This window comes from Chenopodium quinoa, unplaced genomic scaffold (assembly GCF_001683475.1).
Source record: "Chenopodium quinoa cultivar QQ74 unplaced genomic scaffold, ASM168347v1, whole genome shotgun sequence".
NCBI classification, from domain to species: Eukaryota; Viridiplantae; Streptophyta; class Magnoliopsida; order Caryophyllales; family Amaranthaceae; genus Chenopodium; species Chenopodium quinoa.
Genome location: NW_018742385.1, coordinates 855,457 through 879,988, shown reverse-complemented (window position 1 = coordinate 879,988; position 24,532 = coordinate 855,457). Strand labels below are relative to the sequence as shown.

The 24,532-nt window shown below is 34.5% G+C and overlaps 4 protein-coding genes and 1 non-coding gene across 10 annotated transcripts; 2 read left to right on the top strand and 3 right to left on the bottom strand.

Annotated features, from left to right (window-relative positions):
• Nucleotides 1–1,923: 1,923 nt before the first annotated feature.
• On the top strand, nt 1,924–9,210 carry LOC110699079. Of its 5 annotated transcripts, none has more exons than XM_021876578.1 (7): nt 1,924–1,942; nt 2,913–3,475; nt 4,284–4,444; nt 4,666–4,752; nt 5,951–6,207; nt 7,386–7,606; nt 8,617–9,210. In XM_021876578.1, the coding sequence occupies exons 2-7, from the start codon at nt 3,125–3,127 to the stop codon at nt 8,770–8,772; spliced, it is 1,233 nt and encodes a 410-aa protein (XP_021732270.1). In that variant the 5' UTR covers nt 1,924–1,942; nt 2,913–3,124; the 3' UTR covers nt 8,773–9,210. The 5 variants fall into 5 exon arrangements, with proteins under 5 accessions (XP_021732270.1, XP_021732276.1, XP_021732267.1 ...); XM_021876584.1 differs by lacking the exon at nt 1,924–1,942 and adding an exon at nt 1,950–2,172 and having other exon boundaries at nt 4,669–4,752; XM_021876575.1 differs by lacking the exon at nt 1,924–1,942 and adding an exon at nt 1,950–2,172.
• A 443-nt stretch (nt 9,211–9,653) lies between these two features.
• On the bottom strand, nt 9,654–12,493 carry LOC110699109 (dolichyl-diphosphooligosaccharide--protein glycosyltransferase subunit 4A-like). 2 transcript variants are annotated; one of them, XM_021876606.1, is made up of 3 exons: nt 12,083–12,493; nt 11,599–11,644; nt 9,654–10,034 (listed from the first exon to the last, which is right to left on the bottom strand). In XM_021876606.1, exon 3 carries the CDS (start codon nt 10,032–10,034, stop codon nt 9,921–9,923), a length of 114 nt encoding a protein of 37 aa, XP_021732298.1. In that variant the 5' UTR covers nt 11,599–11,644; nt 12,083–12,493; the 3' UTR covers nt 9,654–9,920. The 2 variants fall into 2 exon arrangements, with proteins under 2 accessions (XP_021732298.1, XP_021732294.1); XM_021876602.1 differs by lacking the exon at nt 11,599–11,644 and having other exon boundaries at nt 12,083–12,484.
• Nucleotides 11,571–11,643, bottom strand: TRNAR-CCG. The gene has a single exon. It is a non-coding gene; the product is annotated as a tRNA-Arg (tRNA).
• A 1,977-nt stretch (nt 12,494–14,470) lies between the features above and the next one.
• Nucleotides 14,471–15,310, top strand: LOC110699272 (E3 ubiquitin-protein ligase RING1-like). The gene has a single exon (XM_021876773.1). It carries the CDS (start codon nt 14,471–14,473, stop codon nt 15,308–15,310), a length of 840 nt encoding a protein of 279 aa, XP_021732465.1.
• Nucleotides 15,311–16,681: 1,371 nt separating this feature from the next.
• LOC110699074 (26S proteasome non-ATPase regulatory subunit 12 homolog A-like) lies at nt 16,682–24,328 on the bottom strand. Its single transcript, XM_021876569.1, has 12 exons — nt 24,192–24,328; nt 23,943–23,987; nt 22,342–22,536; nt 20,641–20,748; nt 20,452–20,556; nt 20,275–20,331; nt 19,925–20,121; nt 18,303–18,402; nt 18,114–18,226; nt 17,860–18,013; nt 17,693–17,770; nt 16,682–17,304 (listed from the first exon to the last, which is right to left on the bottom strand). Exons 2-12 carry the CDS (start codon nt 23,946–23,948, stop codon nt 17,086–17,088), a joined length of 1,332 nt encoding a protein of 443 aa, XP_021732261.1. The 5' UTR covers nt 23,949–23,987; nt 24,192–24,328; the 3' UTR covers nt 16,682–17,085.
• Between the last annotated feature and the right edge of the window lie 204 nt (nt 24,329–24,532).

Here is a 24,532-nt window from a genome sequence, read left to right as displayed (position 1 = left end):
ATTGATTGGAAAAAGAAAAATTTCAGAAATTAATTGTAGAGATTATAATAGAAATTAATTTAGGGATTAGAGTTTAGAAAATAGAAATTGATTTTGGATTAGAATGATTTTGGCTCCGATACCATGTCACGAAATAATTTTCCGTGGTTTTCATTAGAATATAGCAAGCGTATATATACAACCTAACAAATAGATTAGGGTTCATGAGATAGGCCCGATAACTATACACTATACACAATAATAGGCCCTAACAGAATAAGTAATAAGTATCTGAAATAAGTTGAAGAGAACAACATTGTCTATATATAATCAGTGCATTAGCACAAATACACTCTAGTACATAAAATTACTGACAACAGTATATAGATACAACTAGCTCATCTACCTAAATTGTCATGACCGATTCTCTCCAAGAAATAAAACTGATCACTAATTTGTTTATAATCTAATACTCCCTCCGCCGATTCAAAAAAAAAAACAGAAAAAAGAAAGAAAATAATTCTTTGTTCCTATTTTTTCGTAGTCTAATATCATAGCAATAGATTCAAAGTGAATTGTGTGAATAGTGATACGTATTCAATTATCGCATATTTTTCAGGAGACACGATTTGATGTCTACACATTTAGATTGGGTTAATTCGAGTCGGATGTATAAAACTTATTTGGGTTAATTTTGGATTCAAACTGGTACAACTTGGTCATTTTTGGCTTTATTGCCAATGTGCGGAGAAAAAAATATAAAATCATTATTACAAACATTGAACATCGAGGTAGTTCAGTTCAAGTGAAGTGATTTCAGAGATAGAGTTTAGCTTTAGAGTCGGATATTTTGTTTTTCAACCGATATACTACCTCCGTTACAGGTTATGTGTAACGATTAAACATTTTCCCTCTCTGCTTTATGTCAAATCGTTGCACATAACCTGTAACGGAGGTAGTACTTATATTGTATACTCCATATAATCATTGTTAAATACTGATTATTATTTGGCCAGTTTGGTTCAAAACGGGTCAGTTTAGATAAGGTTTATTGGGAAAATTTGCCAATTATAGCCATTTAAAGTTTATACTTTGCAAATTGTAGTCCAAAAGTACTAAATATTTGTTAATTGCTACCTAATCTATTTTCCCTCGATTTGCGTGTAGGAAAATGTTCGGTAAGGTTTCAGAGATCATTTTAGTTTTAAAGGAACTAAATTGAGCTCAGAATTGGCAAAAAAATAACGTAAGTGTCTCGTTTTTGCGGCAAAAATATAGTTGCGCACAAAACAATACATTTTTTTGTATGCAAAACGAGACACTTATGTTAATTATTTTCCGATTCCGTGCTTAATGTGGATTCTTAAGGGGTAAAATGACCACTCTAAAACCTAAATGGAACATTTTTTTAACACGTAAATCGAGAAAAAAATTAGATTAGATGATAATTAACAAGTTGTTTGTAGTACTTTTGGGCTGCAATTTGCAACTTTCTTTTTTATTAAATGACTACAATTGACAAATTTTCCGATTAATTAATTTCAAGTAAAACTTAAATCTAAAATCGAATACTCCCTCCGTCCCTTTATTTTGCCTTATTGCAACTTTTTGAGTCAAACTTTAAAAACTTTGACTATAATTTACCGTTAATCTATAAAAGATAATATAGTCATGAGTGGTCTTGTTAGATTCGTCTCATTGTATATTTTATTAATATCATGTTTTTATAATTTTTACGTTTATGAAAATAAAGATATAAACGTTTTAATACACGTGTTGAAGACCGCGCACAGTCAACAGAAGGAGTATTCCGTATCACGGATCGGGTAATTTATGGGTCAGTTTTGCCTAGTCGAATCGTGATACACATGGGCCGACTTTTTTTTTAAACAAAGATGTCCAATCCATTTTTCTGGTAATATTCACTCCATAATTGGCGGGTCGAACACTTGAAGGTAACTAGGTAAGACAATCCTTTGTCTTTGTCTCACTTTCAATTCTCTCGGTCTTTCTCTCTTTTTCTCAAGAAGCACTACAAACTGCAATTTCTAAATTCTTGCCACATTACCAAAATTTCCCCCAATTTCATCAAAAACTTTAACCTTTTAGAGTTCTTAAACAATACCCAATTCACAATTTTGCCAAATTGTTTCACCTTTCTTCTGAATTATTCGAATCCATTACTTAATATTGGTTAGTTATTATTATTCCTAATTTGATATTCTTTGATAATTTCATCAGCATATCTATTCCTTACTTTGCTTTCAATTTTACTTAATTCCCAATAATTTTCTGATTAGGTTTTCTAATTTCCTTTCCCCGAAATTTAATTTTGTATTTTTTCTTTCTTCTTGTAGATGTTGTTCAATTATCTTTCATTTGTATAGCTCCTTTAAATTTATATTTTGGATGGGATGAATTGTGTGTGATTGATGATTTATGTTTGTAGTATTTTGGTGAGTTCATTCTGATAATCTAGGCGTGTATTTATTTGTTTGGTGTTGAAAATTATGATGATTGAATAAATTGTACTCCATTTATCAACTTAAGCATTGTAGGTATCCTTAAGATTTTGAAATTTTGTTTAGGCTATGTCATTTTAGCTGTCTACTCATTCTAGTAAATCAACACATTGACATTGGATGAATTTGGAATACAAATCAACACTTGCCTACGAAATATTAGCAATTTTCGCGCTTTTTAGTCTGTTAGCTAGCTGAGCTCAGTGATGAATTCTTGTTTCTGAGCAAAATGCTTTTGAACAATTTTCTTGTGTAAACTTGGTGTGTTTCCAAAGGCCAGCCTTTTTAAAATAATCTTAAGAATTTAATCTATTTAATGTTATTTGTTTTCTGTGAATAAGCAGATGTTTTGTTGATTTAGATGAAGTTTTCTTCTTACATGTGTTCATTTTTTGTCCATGCGTGTGGCAGTTGATGCTGAAGAATATGACATCTCCATCAGGGATGAGGGTTTTATATGACAATCAGAATTTGAGTTCTTGATTTTGGGCACGGTGCTCGCAAAAACACTTCCCATTATGGATTCTGAATCTGAGGTGTTGCTATCCTATTTTTCATGCTGTGAATTGACTTCTTGAGTGTGCTTGTGGGGAAAGTGAGTTAGAAATTTTCTACCATTGTCGATGGAGGATTCCTTGGGTGCTCCTGATAATAATAGAAAGGGGCTCAAGCGTATTGTGGTTTATGGAAAAACTCCACCCTTAAAATGTTTGGTTGCGTCCATCCCAAAGAACTCAATGAAAGCTTTGCAACGTATTGTTAATGTGGAAAAAAATATATTGGGCAAGGCCACTTTCACTGAAGCTGGACTTTTCCTCCTGAAAGTTGCAATTCTGGAGGCAGTGAGGAGGTTTTCTCAGGCTCACTATCCGTTCTTGTGGCGCAGTCTTCAGGCTTTGCAATTTCTTTGTTTACCCCCACTTAAGTGGATTCAGAAGTGGGGATTATTTAGGGGTTTGGTTAAGTCCATGCAGGTTGGTCCACTACTCTTTAGGCATATGTGTGTATTGTACTTAATGGTGTGATTTATTTTATAAAATCATATACGATACAATCTTAGGTTTCTATACATAATTGGAAACTCCTGAGAGCTTCGATATAGAAAAGGGTTTGATGGTTGAAGTTAAAGGAGGCTTTCTGTCTTTGCATCTTTAATTAGTACAATACGATATCAGGTGCATCAAAAGGATTTATTGTCACATTGGTGGCATTCTTGCATATTTGCTTATTTATATTTTCTGCTATTCTTAAACAACAGTTCTTTTGACGGAGATAACTTTGAATTTTTGGGCTGTTGGCATTGGTCATTCTTGCAATCAGTCTCGCAGTATGAGAAATAGGCTAAAAAGAACAAAAAAAAAAAAAAAAATCTTCAAGAAAACCAAGGAACTTAAAAAGAGAAAAAGGGAGAAATAAGACAAAGGGATGACCGGATGAGTCTGTTTAAAAAGTCTTTTTAGGCTCACACAGTTTAATTGAAGAACTTTGAATGGTAAACTGAATGTTGAAAAAATTCCTTAGTGCTTGTACCAACACATCCCCAAGCATGAACCCATATGCTGAAGAGAAATTATTTAATGGCTTTTGTAGGGGAGTAACTCATAGTGAGCAAATTGAACAATGTTTGTTTATCTCTTGTAAGGTGAAAGCTTTTCCCTTGGGATGCTGATTTTTACTTGTTTTTACAGAAAGTTGCTAATTATTAGTTATTCTTGCATATAGGTGTGATTTGATTTTCTTTGTTTTGATTTATTTTTCTACAATCATGTTGTTTTGTGATAGGCTTTATCGAGACCACTTTTACTTCTCTCAGTTGCGACACCCTTCTCTAATCAATCAGACAATGTTGAAGAAGATCCAGGAAATTCAGAATCTTCAGATGCTTTTCAGCCAAGGACTGATCCACAACCTGATTCCTTGACCAATGTAGCATCAGATTCAAGGTGATCAATGTTGCAAATTTTCGGATATCATTCGGATGTGTATCTACTTTTGACTTTCATCATACTTATATTCTATTTAGCTCTCAAAGGGTTACTTCTCCATCCCATGATTTTCCATCACTATCTTCTCTCTTTCACATTTTGGAGTCGTCCCAAAATTATCTTTACACTTTCCATTTTACACTCATCACCTTCTTTGTTTTGTTTATGATATCTGACAGCAGAGTAATTGAAATTCAAGCCCCGGAGAAATGGATGTTGCAACTTTTTGCTGAGCTAGAAAAGGAGGGAATTGTTCTGCCAGAGAGGTGATTACATTTCATTTATGATATTTTTATGGTTTTGTAGCTGTTCCTACTATCAATTTAGTGCCTAGGCTTCAAAGAGAAATCTTTTATACAGCATCTTACTTTCTTTCTTTCTTTCTTGCTTTCCTGCTCAATTATTTGAGTTTAGTGGTATTAAAACAACTTGCTTATAGTCATGAAATAAATTGATTCTGTACTAATAAATATGGCTTTCCTATAAATGGCCGTGCATATGGGGTTCTGCTTTAACCTGAACCATGGTGCAAGGCTAAAAGATCGCCATGTTATCATGACTACTGTAACCTTCAACCTCCATTACCCTCAAAACTGAAAGACCATTGATTGCCAAAATTTTCCATTTTGGCTGACGTGCATATTCAATCCTGTTGCTGCTGTGGCTGTGTTTCTATTTGTTTTTTAAGGTGGCTTAGAGATGACAAAACATGTTAAGAAAAAGTACATATAGATAAGTTCAGAATATTTAAGTTTTTAAAAAAATTTCATATTAATTCAAATATATCATGTAAATTCAGGTAAAGTAAGTTCAGACAAAATAATGTAAGTTTAAATAAGTTCAGACAAAGAGTGAGAGATAGCTCAAGTGGTTAGAGCTTCCCTCCCGGTTTCAGGAGATCCTGGGATCGATTCTCACCCCCACCCTTGTGGCTCTCTAAACACCAAAAAAAAAAAAAAGTTCAGACAATATAATATAAATTTAAACAAACTCAGATGAACCAAATTACCAAACGGTGCTTTAGTATGTTAACTATGATATGCCATTTTCAGGAAAATGTTGGAGAAAGAATAAGTCATTGGCAAAAGTTTACCTCAAGAGAAGTGTTTATTTATTTTATTTATTTTTCTCTCTCATAAAAGATCTGCTTAAACCCAAATTGAGTAGGGAAAGCATTGTCGTAGAATTGTAATGTATAAATTGAGATAATATGGTTGACGAGCTTGTGGTTGCAAGACTTGCAACTGTGCTGCATGTTCTGCCATACAAAGTAATCCCTCCGTCCTCAAATAATCTTCATTTTAGGTTTGGACACACACATTTAGGAGTTTGGTAGGATGGGCTGAGAGTGTGAAAGAAATAAATTTAGCGAAGGAGTCCTTTTCACATGTTTGAGTGGGAAAATTTTCCATTTTAGGTAACAAGGAAGATTTTTATAAAAATGTTGATGTAACCTTTCTGCAGGATTACTGAGGATGACCTTCGTAGATTATATCATGTTGCGAAAGGTGATTTCTCAAGATTCTTATCTTCGGTCAAAAGAACAATCAGCTGGAGGCAAAATTATAGGTTTATGTCGGTGCAAGAGCTTGAAGAATCGTCGGAGATGGTGTTTTGGCATGGATATGATATTAAGAGACACCCTTGCTTGATTGTTCGTGTTCAAGCTGCATGCTCTTTTATGATGTCTGGGGAAAGATATCGCTTGCCTGAAGTACTTGGTATGAATATAAAACATAGTAATGCTTGTTATTGTGTAGCGCAATATATTTTTCCTTTCTTGATTGACAACAGGCTCTCAGAGTTTCTTCAAAGTTGAGAATAGTTGGTTTGAACTTAAAACATATATTGTACTCCACATATATTTGTATGACACTGACAAATTTGAGTTGCTTTTGTTTTTGTCTGATACTTTGATTTTATTCCATTATGTGCTTATTTATACTCCATTAAAAAAAACACATATCAAGGTAGTTCTATATCCCACAAAATGGAGGAAGTTGTTTATCTAGTCCACCTTGTAACAGAACTTCGGTACTTCCATGATCAACCAATTAATGTTATTCATTTTAGAACTACGTGTAAAATAAATGGAGGAGAGAATTGTGAGGAGAGAGGAGGTGGGGGTGGGCTCGGCTGTAGCCTCTAGTTTTAGCTCAGATTATATGGTAATATAAGAAAGGGGCAACTTTTTTGTTAGATGAAGTAAGGTTAAGTGGTTAACATTTTCCCTGTTTCCCTTGATTATAAAAAGATACCATGATTGGTCAATTTTTAGTTCCTCCATTTACTTTCTTTTTCCAATTTGATTTCAGCATTGTACTATTTACTCTTCTTTTTAATATGCTTCTCCTATACGGGCAATACCTTTAATGCTGCGATACTAAAAACAAACTGTACTGTCTGTTTATTTTATTTTTTATTTTTATAGTGACATGCTCTTCCTGCGTGTCCAACTTAGTGACAGTGCCTTAGCGTCTTTGAGGTATAGAATTACTGTATAGGATCTTGATACACAGCTGTATTTAATACCCATGTCTAGCCTAGAAGAAGTGGTTGCAAGACTTGCAACTTAAAACATTCTTTTGACTTTCACATGTTGCTTTTATTTTTCATTAGATATTATTTCTTGTAGCTAGTTGGCCTAGAATAACTCAAGCAAAATCCTATGGCAATAACGTGTGATTGGAAATTCATTTTAGTACATCCCAAACTGTTCAAAATTGACATGGGGCAAAGTCAATTTCCTAGGGCACATTAAGGGATAAACAATAGGCCGACACCATGCAAATAGCATGGGACATTTGGAATATATACTATCAGCACTGCAATTTTCTTTTCTTTTTTTTTTTCTTTTTTTTTTTTTAACTTTGATTGCTTACTTTTTCTTCTTGATTAGTTTCTCAGATAGAGTATGGGATTCTCCACCTAGTTCATGCAGAAGATCCTGTACTCACAGTACTGATGGACTGTGACGGATTAAGTCCATTTGGTTTCCCTATACACATGATGAGATCCTGTGCTATGCTTTTGCAAGACCATTATCCAAATCGGCTTGCTGCTTTATTTGTTGTTCGACTGCCTCCCATCGCTCGTGTGATTGCACAAACACTTTTTCAAGTAAGCTTTTCTGATGTTATTCATGCCATTATCTCTTCCTATGCTTTATGTATGGTTTCCAGTGTCATTATTACATTATACACTTGTCAGATTATTATAACCATACACTTATCAGATTATTATAATCTGAACTTCTGAAGTATGGGTATCTGCTATTTGTACTGTAAAGAGACAGTCATTACAATCAGTGGCAAGGAAGGGATATGTCTAAACCTTTATGCCAACTATCTATTGCATCAATTAACTTTGCAAGTATGCACATATTCATACAAAATATTTAGGATTTCCAGGGATTCAGTGTTTATATGTTTTAGTGTGGGACAACAGGTATGATGATTTTGCTACTGCTCCTTCTTCTGAATTCCACTGCTCTTATATGAGGATTGGGATGTAGAAGGCCAACACGGCCTATATCTCAATGAGACCTTAAAAGACAGATAAAAGGACTCATCTTGGTTATTGTTATAGGAAAAATAAGCTATGCGTTAATGCGTTATGAAGTTTTACTCAAAATCTTATTTTACCAATACATATGTAAAATACAAAGATTGAGACTTTAATTAGTTACTAGGCCACACTATGTAATTTGAATTTGGAATGGTTAAAAGTGTGATCACCTGAGAAATGGGGCATACACGACAGATTCTCCTTTCTGTTTTCAGAAAGTGAGCATTTACCTATGTACTGTTGTAAATATTAGTGTCATTGATTTATGAAAATACTATTTCGATCAAGGATTTTTCACTTTGACTGATTGCAAGAGTTAGATTGCATATGCCCCTTAGATGGGGGAGGACTGTAGCATTTGGGTTAAATTATTGACAACTATGGCCTGTTAATGAAAAAGTAAAAAGTGGATAACTTTTGAGTTTGGTCTCAGTGGATTACCTTTGAGTTGTAATCGAACAATTTCAGCTTCAATTTCTTTTCATTCAGAAGGAAATCAAATTCTATCTGCAGTTGAGTTAATAACTCTACTGTTTTGTGCTGTTACCTGGTGTTGAGACCAGGAACAAGGCGGAAAATTCGAATTTTGGGGGAGGACTACCAAAAGGTTTTGTCAGAGTATCTTCAGGTGCTTCCTTCATTCCTGGGCGGTGACTGCTCGTGCCCAAGATGCTCAAACTCTATTGGTAAAGAGAGTAATGCTGTTGGACCAGTTATAGGATATGAGGCTGAGAATGTTTCATCCCATCCTGCTTACCGTGCTGATGACTTCAAATTTATTAAATGTGATAAGGTATTGAAAAGCATCATTATCGGCCTTCTCCTTCTGCTGCTATACATTGTTTTGACTGTTCGGTTTCATAGCCTGGAAGGCCTTAATTTGTACAAAAGAGTTGGTTGGTAGCCTGTAAAATCTTCACCTGTTTTTGACGATTTCTTGATGAACAGAAGTTATATCTTTCGTGTATAGAAATTGTATACAGTGGAAGAAGTCGGAAATAAAAATGTTCCAGATTGGATGGTATAGTTGCTTCCAAAATAAAGGCATGCAGGTTTCAGGCCACACTTATGTTTAATTTTTTGGCTTCTTTTGAAATAGTTCACTTGTTTCAGTATACTTTTGAATATGCGAATTTGAATATGCGAATTTCAATCTAGTCTCAAAAGGATAGTATATGCTTTCGCAATGATGAATATTCTCAGCTGCTGCATTATGTATTTATGTGTCTTATAAATTGTAGGAAGATTTAATGGGATTTTTCCAATTTCAAATTATTTCATAAATGGCTTCAAAAAAAAAAAATCGTAAATAATACCAAAAAAAATTATCCTTCTCCCAAGTTTTTCCAGATACATTTCTGGTAGATTCACTCCAATTATTCACTTGAAATAATGCTAAGAAAAAATCTTATAAAATAGGCAAGACTATTTACTTATATTTTTACTCTCTAATTATGCTATATATTTGTATTTAACATGTTTATACATCGGTGTACATTTTTTTAGAGGAAAAAACATTTAAACTGCGATGGAAGGTTTTGGTGGCCAACCATAAATTTACAGTTTTGATTGGAAACTCAGAGAGAGAAGATCAAAACAATTGAGATCACAGCTTTATGTATTTGATTTGCAATAATTTGCTGTGAAAGTGTGAAAGTGTTCAACAACACATTCAATAATTTGGCTTCATGTATTAAAAGGCATAACAGGTCAGGAAGGATATGCCATCTTTTTATCTATCAAAACTGTCTTCAGCCAAAGGTTACATGACAGTGTATGCATTATACGAACCCAAACTGTATTAAAAATCATCTACAACCTATCAAATATAGATTTTGTTAAGTGCCTCCATAAACACTGTATATCTTCAATTGCCTTCATATCTGGGATCGGCCATTACATAATGGTAAGCGATGACAAGCATGAACAAGCTGATTCCAAGTGAATTGGCCAAAAATCCAAGCATCTGATCGTCAAACATCTGCAATAAGACCAAAGAAGGAATTCAGTCGTGATCATGTCTAACCAAAATTTAGCATGGTAGCTACCATGAATAATATTTATTTAGCAGATACTGAGTAAGTACGCACTTGAAAAATGTAATCCTACATGATAACAAAGGTATGCTAATATGCATAATACTTGTTTCTCAACAAAGTATGCACATAGTTCTCACATTCTCCCCTGGTCTAACAGGAAGTAGCCATCAATTACGGAATGAACAGATGAAAGCAAAACCATGAAGGGTGACCCTTCATTATTACACATCTTTTGGATCCATATGCATCAAACAAAAATTCTTAAACCACACTGCAGTGCCAAAGAAAGAGCCAAGTAGGCCAGTTTTTGTTACATATTGCAGAATATATTAAATTGTCATTTCTTAAACAGTGACAAGGATCCTTTGATAAGCTACTGCCTGCTCACTGGTCATTTCATAAAATCTTACGTCAAGTGTTCATATAAGTCAAAACATGCAAACGGGTTTGACACCAGAATTCTCATATACAATGGAATAAGCCTAGAGTTTCAGTCTACAGAAAACAAGTTAGCACCTCGTAGTAAAAATTTGGACCTTTTACCTCAAATGTGAAATACTAAACCTTGTGTTGGCCTCAATGAAAAGTTACTGATTTCAGGAGTCATATTTTAATAGTTCAAATTATCTACTTGAGACTACAAAATAGTCCTGTATCAGTGTGAGCCAACTCAAACAGCTAATCCTATATCACAATAACAGGACCAGCAACATCCTATACTCTGGTTCATCATAACATAACACCACAAAATAAATAGATTTTTGGTCCTCAACCTCCAGCCTAGGGTTCAAACCAAAGATCAAATGAGAATACCCATGATGTATAGCCTCTTTGTGAGCATGGACTACAGAAAGATGTGACACAGGTCTATATCTCCGGTTCTAAACTTTGCAATACTTTGCCAAACACATGAATGATATCTAATAGCCCACTTGAAACATTACCAATAAAATCCAATGTTAAACCCCACTTAGAGTCTCAATTTCAGACCACCCTAAAACACTTAGCATAAGCCAGTCTAATTAGCTACATCATGTATACACTCAGCATAATTATAAACTTATTCTACTTACACATTAAGCATGTGGAGTAGCCTCAAGCCCTCAACGCAACTTACACAACCAATTCACTCATGTTACCTAACAGCAATCTCAATACCTATGTTTAAGAACAAAATCTAGCGCGCACACTCCAAAGTCAACCGAACAAATTCAAATCTGTCACACTAGACAGCCGACTTAACAGTCAAAACGACATCCATACTCAATCCTTTAAAAATGCACCAGCAGCATAACTCCATATTAAATAGATAATGCCTTAAACTATATCACATCTTATACTGCTTATTAAACTAAACACCCTACTGAATAAATTTACCAATCTACTGTTGTCCTCCATCCTACACAAAACCCACAAAAAAACCGCAAACAATTAACTTTCAGTTGTACTATCATATCAAAAAAATGAAAAAAGAAAGGCGATCGCAGTGGGATTCGAACCCACGACCTTTAGATTCGGAGTCTAATGCGATATCCACTCCGCTATGCGATCCCTGCAATTTATTAACATCTTACTCAATTTCAATTCTCTTATATCTTATTTCCCCAAATTCACATCATCAATTTCTGCACAACCAGACAAACCCAGAAAAAATTGAAAAACTGCAATTGAAAGCGACAATTTTTCTTAACCTACATTTAAATCAACAAAAACCCATCTTCAATAATTCCAAAACTAAATTAATTAACATTAAAAAACAACAAACAAATCGAAATTCATGCATTGAAAAAATTCAGATCGAAAATGAAATGAAACAATAAAGATGCAAAAATGTAAATAGAAGGGATTGATCGATGTCCATTATACAATCACATATACCCAAGTCTAAATTAGTGGCTTAGTTTTTCATTTCGAGCTAATTTAAAAATAAATAATCATAGTGAGGTACATGCGAATGTATAATAGAATTCGGTTTAAATATTGATCATACCTTAGATTGTGGAATGTAATGAAGGTGAATCTACGAACCAAAATTAGAAGTTTAAGGAGGAGGAGGAACCAAAATTAGAAGTTTAAGGAGGAGGAGGAGAGTGATAGAGAGAGTGAAGACTAATTTCTGGGGTTTTTGAAGTTGACAAAGTGTCAACGATGGATTTATATATAAAAAATAAATAAATAAATAAATAAATTATTAAAAAAAAAAAAAAAAAAAGGATGCTGGGATTCGAGCCCAGGTCTCCTCGGCCACAACGTGGAATTCTAACCACTAAACTACAGCCACAACTGTTGTTAAGAATTGTGAAATTTTTTTTAATGTTGTTTGTTTATTTTTCCTTTGTAATTTTTTTTAGTACCTCTATTTCGTACTTCCTCCGTTTTCTTTTACTTGCAACACACCTTTTAAGTACGCAGTTTTAGGAGATGATTAGTGAGGGTAAACGAGCGATTTTATCAATATAATTTTTACACGAAAATTAGAATAGGGTTAAGAATCATTTGTAAAAATTATAATGAAAAATTTGTCCGTTTACATTACATAAACCCGACCTCAAACCACGTGCCACAAAGCTGTGTTGCAAGTAAAAGAAAACGGAGGAAGTATTTTTTTGCAACTTTTGCCAAAAATGGATGCAACACATTATTTTTCAACTAATGTTTTCATTTCTTTCTAGGCTGTCATTTCTCTATATCTCTCTCCTCATCACATGCATAATGCATTCCTATTTTTCTCTCTCTATCTTACACTCACAAACAAAATTGCCTAAAAGTCCGTGCACCCTTTAAAGTTGTAAGAAATGTGAAACAGAGGTAGTAGCACACTCAGTATTTAATTGCTATTGGTAAAAAAAAAAAGTTAATCATCAAACAATATAACATCATCAATTATCATATACTCCCTCCGTTTTTAAATACTTGCTCCATTTCTCCATGCACGGAGTTTTAGGCGAAATTGGAGAAAGTAATAAAATTTGGAGGTAGTGGGGTAGTTTGGAGAATAAAAATTGTAAAAAACAAAAGTAGTGGAAGAATTTGAGGAGAGAGAGTATTATGTTGGGACCACTAGGTGTGAGAAATGAATTAAATATTGTAAAAGGTTTCCAAAAAAGGAAATAAAGCAAGTATTTAAAAACGGTCGAAAATGAAAAGTGGAGCAAGTATTTAAAAATGGAGGGAGTAACATTCAGTCATTAACTAAATACTAACAAAATATTATTCCTTAAAAAAAATATGCATAAATATGAACAAAATTAAAGTGGATGATACCATTAAAAAAAAGTTTAAAATAGTAAGAGATTGTCAAAAAGTGGGTAGCTATAAGTAAAAAAATAAAATTAAATAAAATAAAAATAAAATTAAGATAAAATTTAAAATAAAATTTAAAAAAAAAAAGTAAGGTGAAAATTGGGTATTTGGATGAGTAGGTGGGTGTCCAAGTGAGTGGATAAGAGGCGAGTATGATTTTAAATCCACCACCTACCTAATATTTGTGGCGAAAATGACTTTTTGATATCCGTACTCCCACTATCCACCAAAATCATGTCCGTACCCTCTCTAACTTAGGTGAGTATGATGTGAATTCTATAATAATGTACCTACATGCTATCTCTGTTGTCTACCCATTGTTTTGGTTCTAGACCTATCTTACTCTAATAACTTTAAATCAGGCTGGTGTCATTCTACAGGTTTTCAACACTCTATTACATTCATCCACTTCATAGTTTCTACCAAACAACCCATTTATTTATATTAATACCTCCATTTCTTATTATGTGTAACAAAAAGGTATTATTTGTGAAACTTAAAATATTCCTTTGTTGCACTTAACAAGAAATAGAGGTAATAATTTACTCCATAATGCATTTGATAATGTTGTACGATTACAATGGAGAAGTTCTTGAGAGCATGTAAAAGATCCTATTATGCCCTTAAGGTTTTCACAACCAATAAAAAAAATGCGATATTCAATTGGTGGGAAACAAACAAAAATCAAAGGGAAAGAAAAGTACGGAGTAATAAAGAAAAAGAAAAAGGGAAAATCATTTAATTAATATACAAATTATTTATTTAAATACTACACACATTTATAAATAGGGAGGAATTAAGGCATATTTGATAAATAAATGGATGGAATATACAAAATTAAATGGAAGGCTTTTTTATGTAACAATAGTTGCTTGTTATTGTAGATTACTCATCCTTTGCTTAAATCAACAAGATTGGCATGCAAGTCATACAAAAACTAACTTTCTATTCTTCTTCACCATTTTATTCCTTTCACATGACCTATAAATACCTAATTCTTCCTTAACACCAAACTCAAATTTCTTCTTCCATTAATTTCACCCATTTCATCACAACCCAGGCCTAATAATCAACCATGCCTTTGATTAACAGGCCTCGGGTTGTGATCGATGGAGTTAGAAGAACACGAACCTATCGTTTCTTCTGGTGTAGTCACTGTGATCGAACAGTTAGGATTGCATCAGCTTCTCCCAACCCCCTACACAATTTCTTATGCCCACTTTGCTATAACCTTGTATGCCAGGAAATCGACGTTTCAAGGAATTCTAATCTATCATCATTTAGAGCAGGATCCTCTGCCACTTCTGCATCAGCTGCTCAATTATTAGACACAATGGCTCAGATCATTAATCTGTCTTCTCCTCGTCGTCTGACTCTGAGGCCACAATTCACCACCCACATATCCTCTTCGCGACCATTACCAAGGCCTGTATCACCACAAGAAAATGCACTGTCATGGATAGCAGAACAAGAGCCGCCTGATCAGATGCCTCAGAATCAAACTGCAGAGAACAATACTACTTCGTGTATGACAGACGTCAGAGCAACAGCTGATGCATTGTGCAGTGACTCAGAATGTCCAATTTGCAAAGAAGACTTTGTTATGAACCAAGAAATAAGAAAATTGGCCTGCAACCATTTCTACCATTCCGATTGTATTATGTCTTGGCTTCAAATTAACAATACGTGTCCTGTATGTCGTTACCAGCTCCCATTACAGCAAGGTTCGAGTAATAAAAATAACAGCGTCAGAAATAATTTTCAAGCTGCAGATTATGGGCATAATGTTGATGATAGTGATGATGATTATGATCTTCATTTAGAGGATATTGTGAGCTTGAGCTGGCCAAGTTGGGCTGAGTTGATCTCCTTGTTACGACCCTTTCGATTTAGCTCGTTTCTTGATTGGTCCTAGCCAGGCTAATTCTGATTACTACTCCCTGAAGAACACTGCTCCCTGAAAATTAGAACTGTTAAATTAGCTCTGTAAGTTTACTATGATTCTAATCTGATTGTTATTCAGTATATACTATGTAACCTTAGTCTCATGTCTACTTACCTGATGAATTTTCAGAACATCAACTTTAAAGGTAAGTTTTTGACATAATTAACTAGGCACATTCGTTATTACAAACCTATCTTTTATATGTACTTTTGTAAATATCATCAAGTATTCATCATCATAGAAATACAATTATAGTTTATAGCATTGCATCATGTATCATAACATTGTATTCGAGTATATGTTGATCACTCGGAAGCTAGCTTTGGACATGTTTTTTGTGACAGGCAGGGGAGAATTCGATAGGGAACCGTCTGTTGCACAATTTGGTTGGCAGTCCGGTGATTTGCAGCTTCAATAAAATGTACGCTATCCAGCAAACTTATCTTCCAGGATTACGTATGTCTTTACCAGAGCATCCTAGAGGAGCTGTGTATCAAACCTCTTGCTCCTTTTGTAAACAAAATTACCCTTGAGATATGTGAACTAAACAAATAAAAAGGTGCATATATGTATTTATACTTGTTCAGAAAATGATTCTACTGGCTCTAAAAATCACCTTAGATTTGGGTTTATCCTCATTTATAAAAAAAAACAAATAAAGCCACAGATCATACTTCTAACTAATGTTGGACATGATTGCCTACTGCAAATTTGAAAAATCACACAAATTGGCAGTTAAAGTGCCATTATATAAAGAAACAAAAACCTACAGTTATCCAAGTGGCCTCTTTTTGCATCCCATTCATTTTTGTAAGGTGAATTAAACAATAGTCATACGAGAATCAAGTTACAGCCATTCCAATATGAAGATTTTGCTACAATTAGCAAAGAATGTGTACAAGTTTATGTGAAATAATTGTTTACAACCGTACAGGTTTCGGTGAAATAAGTTGTGTTCAAGTTTTTGAGAAATAAAAATTGGAAGTAGGCATGGTAACTTGTATGGCTTGGGAAGTTGGTTGTTAAAAACTTAGATCAGAGGGATGCAGTTAAGTACTTTATTCAAGGTGAAAGTTAAATGGTGAGGGAGATCATTATGCCTAAACATCGATTGTTTATCGGGCCCTTGTGAAATCCAGGGGCTTTGGTAGATTCACTTCTCCCACCATTTTTTGACATACAAACTCGTGTTTTGATTTTAAAGTCTTCGAATACAACCAGTTGCAACTCAATAACCCAAAATATGCATCCATACATGGAAAATCAAACTTCTAAGCTGCACCTCTATTTAGCATAAATCAGCATATCCCAATAATTTGGAAAATTATACTAATATTCAAGGAGCATAAATCTGAATGATATTTTGTTGCATATTGTTTTTGCAATTAAAAAGCTGTAAAAAGAAATTTAATTACTTGTCACCGAAATATCATAAATAAACAAACAAACAATAGCTGATCAAATTCCATGAGATTGAAGTACATCTATTCTCCTTGTCCTGGATGTTCGTAGACAATGAATATTAGACAAGTTGGAAGTCACACGATACATGCTACTCGACCTGACAGCATCAGGCTCATGAATCCCAGAGCTAATAGCCGCCTAAACATGTACCCTTTTAAGTATGCAGAACAGCTATATCACTGAGAGAGCAAAGAAGGATCAAAAGCATTACAAAGAAGCGGCTATTTCTTCACAACCCTAGTGATTAAACCTGGAATGAACATACACGGTCATTCTCTCATTCAAGCTTTAAGAGCAGCTTTGTGAACCATTGTCTCCTTGTGTATTTGATGGCAACTCTTCTCAACAAGGTCAAGCAGCTTCTCCAAGTTCATTGACCATGAATTGAGAATATCATTGCTGTCCTTAACTACCTGGAAACATACGACCCCCATTGGCCTGTCTACCTTTGCCACCAAAGCCTTAGATACAACCATATCAGATAGATGCTTCTCCGTTTCCTGAGACATGTACAAGTCAGATCAGAGTGAGAAAAGACGGCATACACAAAATCATGTCAAAGACTCAAAGTGGACAAGTTACCTGCAAGTTCAATTAACCTAAGTCAAGCACATGAAAATACCAACGCCCAAATTTAAATTTAACTTAGGCCTAGAGCATATACATATTCCCAATTCCATTTAAAGAATTTAAAGAATACATGCAACATGCATTCCTAGCATATTAAACATTATTGCCATCAGAATTACTGAGAATTGCTGACTGAAACATCAATTTTATACAAGGATTTTCAGAACCACCCAAAAAGTTGTCTTATGTGTCTAGATGAGTTCAAGATAGAAATTATAGAGGATGTGCAAGTGATTCAAGCTCATAATGGCAACAAACCTTAATACTAAGGCATAATAAGTCTGCCAGTCTCTTCAAGGTGATCCTTGAGTAGTACTTTGAAATAACAAGTATGTTCTGCAAGGAGAGCAAAGAACCGAAATATGAATATCAACCTTATTTTCTGAGAATTATAGGTAATATAGATCGATAGTAGAAAAGCTTACATGTTCAATGACCCTTTGTTTAAGATCTTCAGCAGCTTTGTCGCCTAAAGAGCCTCCAAGCAAATTCTTCTCATTCTCAAATTCGCCCTCAAATTCATTCCAAAGACTGGTCCAAAGGACAACCTCCATTGTCACGAGCTGTTTCAATAGTGACCTGCAGCAACACATCAAAAGAACCCATACCACAATGTGACATACATATTCAGAAGTATAACTGAAAAGGAAGAAAACAATTTAGGCAGTAAATGACATACCTGAACTTGGGGATTTCAAAAAGGTTCTTATCCTCCAGAGTAGAGTTTAGAAGGCTTGACTGCATTGGATCATGTGGGGCAAGAGCCAGATACCAGCAAATTTTCCTCAAAATCTGCACAAAATACCATATTAATAAACTTTGAGATCCACAAGAAAGTGCAGCATGGTAATATTGAAGCATTGTTTACCGGAGTCCACTGCTCAGGCTCTTCCTTGACAGATGGGATCTCATAGATAGCCTTGTAACATCGACATATTTCAAGGTAGTCATTGTGGTGCTTGTAGTATCTGAACAAAAGAAACTCATTGAGGCCTCAGAATATCAACTTCCGATTAAAAATGTCAAAACAACAATAAGAATAAAAAAAACCAATTCAATAGCATAGATATGGTAATCAAACAAAAAACAACCATGCCCATAGTAGTCTAGACAAGAGAGATTACAAAATACACAAAAGCAACACCAGAAAAGTTTTGGAAAAAAAAAAAAAAAAAAAGTCGTGCTAGTAGAGTATGGCAACCTTAAATTTAACATAACAATAACCAATCTATTTTAAGGATATTTTGGTACAACCCATTACACTATAGGATATTAATTTAAGCTTGATTTGAATAAGCAAGGGCAGTTCTCTTCCTATGACAAGAGAGTGATAGTTCTGTTATGAATCTTATGATGGACTGATAAGATTCTTCAATTGTCCTCCCTGATCAGCTTTCCTTAAAAGGGCAGGGGGTTATATACTTATATGCCAAGGGCTAGTATTTTTGGATACTTCAGGTGTATGAACTGAGAAATATAATTACGGGTTGTTAAGTTCACTTGTATGGAAGGAAAACTCTTCCCACTCTTCCCACCTAGAAAAGTAGAAATAATTCTTCTTTGAGTTCTTTCCAACACTCCCTCCATCCTCCCAACACACCAATTTCCACCATTCCCAACATCAATTCTTCCACTCAATTCAGCATCTCACTTTTCTACAAGTAGCTTCCCCCAAAGCAATTTCAATAATTATCAACACTGTTGACAGTTGACACCAAAGTGCTTTCACCAGCAACAAGATTCTAGAGAGGTTCTAGTCATCACGGAACCTTAAGAGGCTAGAACAGCCTCCAAAGGATGCAAGCAACTTCTCTATTTTGCGATCTAAACTTTTATCTCCATAAAAAGTCTTGGGGCGTAAGAAAATTGGGATGGTGCATGTGATTTTAGATTGCAGAAAGGATGATGGTTGAGATGTAGAGGTAAATGATAGCAGAGAGAGACAAAAAGAAGCAACTGGGTGTGGAATTAGGTGGTAAAGTTACCACACTAATGTGATGGAGTGATGATAGAATGAGATTAGAGGCTAGAGGGAATAAAAGGAATATATGGCTGTCTACTAAGCTTATGGAAAAAATAGAATTTTTCCAGGATAATTAGCCTAGAAAGTCACCCCATAAATTTTACCCCTTAATTTATACTTCGGCTCCAATTATGCCATTAGTCTATTCTCTCTACCATCTTAATCTCTCAAAGAATGTAAAAGAATCCCCAAATATCAACGAAAGAAACAACAGAACGCACAGAAATTTTCCAAGCACAAGATTTCAAGAAGAAAGTACATTAATTTGACTATTTGCAACCAAAAACAAGTCATGGTGCCAGGCAAAATCTACTTATTGAGAAATGAAACTAATTTTTACATTCAATCTCCAAGAGATAAAGAAAAAAAAAACCAATTACTGCAAATCAAAAAAATTCAAACCCCACAGATGTCCTAGCAAGAACAGAATTAAAGAAGTACTCCATAAAAGAGAATCTTGAACTCACTGAATCATCAATTCGTAATAAATACGCTTCAATTCTGGCAATGTTGGAATATTAGCAGGGGCCTCTTCTACAATGGCATCACCTTCCTTAGGTTTCTTCTTTTCTTTTGAAGGATCAATATCAAAAACTCTGGGACTGATTTTCCTGGATAGGATTTGAGCCCGAACAAAGTCTTTACGGTCTAAACAAAGGCGAACCTGCAAAACAGAATAATTTTCCAAATTTTAACTCATCATCAACATTTAAACACAGCTAAAATAATAAAGTAGAAACATTTATCTCCAACAGTAAACTATTACTGCCAGGAGAAGAGATAATGGAACCAACAAAACTCGAAAAATGGATCTTACTTGCTCAAGAATAAAAGCAATCTTTTCAGTTTTTGCCATTGCACCAAAGGTTTCAACCTGCAGTATCACAAATATGTGTAATGATGATCAATTACGCAATTTTTACCAAAAAAAATAGTCCTGAAACATATTTTAAGAAATACACAAGGAGTCATACACATAAGCAACTACACTTACCGCTATCTCTTGCATCAATTCAGCAGCTTCATCGATAAGCCCTTGTTCTTCCTTAATCTTAGCAAGGGTCTTGATCAAACGTGCCCTTTCTATTTCAACGTATATCTGTAACAAACCGAAAACGACATGAAACAAATGAAAGATAAAATATTAACAAAAGACAAGCTCAACATGGTAATATCTGGTTACCTTCCCAGCAGATACACTATTCAGTGTTTTAATGAGCTCTATACGAGTATCAAGATCAGGTGTTTGATCAATGTAACCCATGGCTTGCTGCACCATTCCTGTCACAGCCTGTAAATAAAGGAACCTCCTGATTAAATGCTTCACGAAGGAATGATGACTCCAAAATTAAAAGGTAGGTAACTAAGAAAAGAATAGTGCACTATGTAGTTTGATTTCTGTCTGGTGAACCATAAAAATTATAAATCATAAATCCATATGAACTACACAGTTTTAGTAAAAATTCCAAGAATATCAACATGATACAATAGTAAGAAGTCAGTTGCTGGCTTGCTGCAAACAAAACTAGGCCTACAGTGGTGATGGCTTAATCCAAGACCCCTAAGACAATATAATTTATCCATAAAATAGTTAGTTACTGTCAGAAGTTTGTAAAAGGTAAAATTGTGCAGTAAGGCAGTAGTGCAGCTGATGTTATAATGCTCATATGAGGCTCATGCTTATTGTAGCGAGAGAAAATCTACTGGAGGTAACACACCCCTACTGATAAAATTAATCTTCTAGTTATACAAATTATATCGAAGGCCCTATTCTATTCGCCTTAGTTTGCAGAAATTTTATTTCCTATTTACTAAAATAACATTCTTTTGACTAACAAAAGCAGGGTTTTTACCGAATTTTCACTGATTTAATATGTTGTTTGATCTTTATAGTTACTGATAATTACTGATTAAAACTGATTTTTACTAAACTTGAATCATTTTTACTAATTAAAGCTCATATACACCCTTTTAACATTAACTTTAGCAGTTTTGCTATACAATTATGTTTCTTTTACACTTTGTTTGGATAGCAAAGAAGGAAGGAAAGGAAGGGGAGGGAAAAAGGAGGAAGGGAAGGGAAAAGAAAGGGAGGGGAAGGTGAGCTTCATTTTCCCTCCAAATCTCTCCAAATTTGGAGGGATTATGCTTATACAGAGAAAGGGAAAATGGATCCCTCCCTCACCTTCCCCTTCTTTCCCCCAATCTTTTACCCAAACAAGAGAATTGGTCTCCCTCCCTTTCTCTTCTCTTCTTTTCCTTCCATTTCTTTCTATCCAAACAAAGTGCTAAGGTCTAGAGAGTAGAGCCTAAGCTTTCTCTAATTTCTTATGTATATATTCAATATCACAGTTAACAAGCTTCCTATTCCTGATAAATGTGAGAATTCTCACCTGATTCTAGTATTCTACGCATTGTTTTGCAAACAAAAGTGCATATCTAGGCAATCTAGCAGAATAGCAAGTTAGGTTCAATATGGAAACATAGTGTGGTCCAGTAAATGTGATTAGGGATATGCTACAACAGAATTCACCAATGTTGCAACTCAAGGTATATACTCAATGAGCAACAAAAACAGAACAAGAATGAAACATTCTAGGCACCAGTGGGGTAAGGAAAATTTTATCCTTATAGAAAGATGGATGGTATTAGCTATACTTAATCACTTAAAATGTGATATCACTTAACCTTGAAATATTCAGATTAAGGATAAATCCGTCTGACTCACAGAATTGTACATTTATAGCACAGAGCCACAGATATTATCAAAGATTACATAACTATGACTATAGCTGCTTCAGTCATGATAAAATTCACTAAAGTACAATATACACTAAGCAAACAACTAGAAAAATGTCATTACATCAAAATTAACAATGTGTACCTGTTTGAGTTGACCTCTGCGCTTTGACAGAACAACAATCTGATCATTCAAGGTTTTCCAGGCTTTAGCTTCAAAGCATAACTGCAGAATGTCACACGCAGCTTTTCTAGTTCCAGCAACATCTCCAGCAAGCCTCATTTGCTTTTCGACATTCAATAATGCATCTATCTGTGCTTCCAGATTGCCTTGATTGTCCTGCAAATTAAAGTCCAATAAGAGAACAGGTCAAAAGGTTAACAAGGAGAATGAAACAAAGAAAGGAAGCATGATAAATTTCATTTTATCACCAAAAATCCAATACATAAAACTTTGATTTTGGGAACAAAAAAGAATGTAATTAAGTGCATAAATCTCATTTTATCACCAAAAAGGCTTCATTGTAGAAGTTTGAGACAAGCTACGTTTTGTAACTTCCATGATTGCAAACCAATTACAGGATGGGGTAGCTTTCCTAGTTCTATATTTTTGGAATGAAGCAAATCCCAACCCCCGTCAGAACCCACAGACATCAAAAGGGAAGGATACATCAGTGTAATTCAACTAACCATATAATACAAACACGAGAAAAAAATATATTAATCATCAGATAATGACGAAAGTGAATTGCTAGAGAGACATGTGAACTGAACAGTGCTTCTAATTTTATTCTCCCACTCCCCATCCAAACATAAGAACACTGAAAGAAAAAACCTTAAGTGCAAAAACATCTGTTAAATTGTAGAAATAAACAAGTCAGCCGGCAATCTAGCAAAATACTTGAATTGGAAGAGGTCATCACTTATCAAATAGTGGTGAACTATGTAAATTGGCCAGAAAAATCAAACACGGCTATCCTATGAACCTTTTGCATGTTTTAGGTCCAATACGAAGTGGAAGTATCCAAGTATCGAGTATCCAACATAGACACTTGGAGTAAGGAGCAGAAGATGAATTGCCAGAGAGACGTGTGAAGTTAACCCTTCTACTTTTGTCAACCAACTCCTCCAACTCCCCCCACCCAATTACCGAGTCTTAGAATCTACAACTACCAAGAACAAATTAAGCTCCAAAATTGTAAATATAAGTCATGCAACTACATGATTACCATCCCCCTTCCCCTCCCAGAGAGACGTGTGAACTTAACCCTTCTACTTTTATCAACCAACTCCTCCCACTCCCCCCACCCAATTACCGAGTCATCTACAACCACGAAGAACAAATTAAGCTCCAAAATTGTAAATACAAGTCATGCAACTACATGATTACCATCCCCCTTCCCCTCCCAACAAATACGAGTTTATTCTCTGATAAGCTACATTGCAACCTCCTTTATTCCGACCTCTTCATTTCGAATTTGGGTATAGACACTTTAACAATTAATTCCGAGCTACAGCTAAATAAATTTATCATAAACAACAGAATCGGATAGTTGAATATATACCCATTTCGAATTTGGTGATATACTGCCTAAAATTAGGACAATTAGATAAAGCAAAAAGGGTTTTATTATCGGCAGTTTATGTTTTCTAAATCTGGATCCAATCAAAAATGGTAATTCGTGTTATTGTTGCAAAGAACAAAATTGAAGTTAATGAAATGAAATTAAAGATCTAGAAACTCACCGCCATCGCAAATGGTCGTCGAAAATTTAGGGTTTGCTTGAAAACCTGAAGCAGCAAAAGACTTGACTAAATTATCAAATTAAACTCTTCTTACTAACGAAAATGAACAGCAAAATTCTAGCATTTCAGTAATTAAATTATAATTCAATAAATAATCAATCAACCTTAGAAGAACCCTAAATTGAATAAAATTGACGATTAAAAGTAGAATGAAAAATTGAAATTCGATGATTATGATAGACATCGAACCTATGAAGCAGCTTCAATGGAGCAGAGAAAGCTGAGAAGCTGCTTAGACGGAGGAATTCAGAGAGTAAAGATTGAAGAACACAGTGAAGAGGAAACGTGTGTTTATTGCCTAATGACTGCTCAATATATATTTCCAACATTAAATTTTTTTTAAAAAAAAAATAATTAAATTAAAAAATTGAAAAAAAAATTGTTATAGAGTTCAAATTAGGCTTGATCAACAAGAAACTGTCAAAAGTTTTACAGTATTCCTATGGGTGTAAATGAACCGAACCGAACCGAATACTACCTTGTTCATGTTCAAGTTCAATTAACTTAGGCGAGTCCGAAAACGATCCCGA

What these genes read in the sequence shown, in the direction of transcription:
- LOC110699272 (XM_021876773.1), top strand. Translation starts at nt 14,471, where the DNA reads ATGCCTTTGATTAACAGGCCTCGGGTTGTGATCGATGGAGTTAGAAGA.
- LOC110699109 (XM_021876606.1), bottom strand. Translation starts at nt 10,034, where the DNA reads ATGTTTGACGATCAGATGCTTGGATTTTTGGCCAATTCACTTGGAATC.
- LOC110699079 (XM_021876578.1), top strand. Translation starts at nt 3,125, where the DNA reads ATGGAGGATTCCTTGGGTGCTCCTGATAATAATAGAAAGGGGCTCAAG. An exon ending in GTTTGGTTAAGTCCATGCAG is followed by an intron (nt 3,476 to 4,283) that starts GTTGGTCCACTA and finishes GTTTTGTGATAG; the next exon opens with GCTTTATCGAGACCACTTTT. An exon ending in TCGCTTGCCTGAAGTACTTG is followed by an intron (nt 6,208 to 7,385) that starts GTATGAATATAA and finishes CTTCTTGATTAG; the next exon opens with TTTCTCAGATAGAGTATGGG.
- LOC110699074 (XM_021876569.1), bottom strand. An exon ending in AATTGATGCAAGAGATAGCG is followed by an intron (nt 20,332 to 20,451) that starts GTAAGTGTAGTT and finishes GTGATACTGCAG; the next exon opens with GTTGAAACCTTTGGTGCAAT. An exon ending in AACAAAGGGTCATTGAACAT is followed by an intron (nt 17,771 to 17,859) that starts GTAAGCTTTTCT and finishes CTCTCCTTGCAG; the next exon opens with AACATACTTGTTATTTCAAA.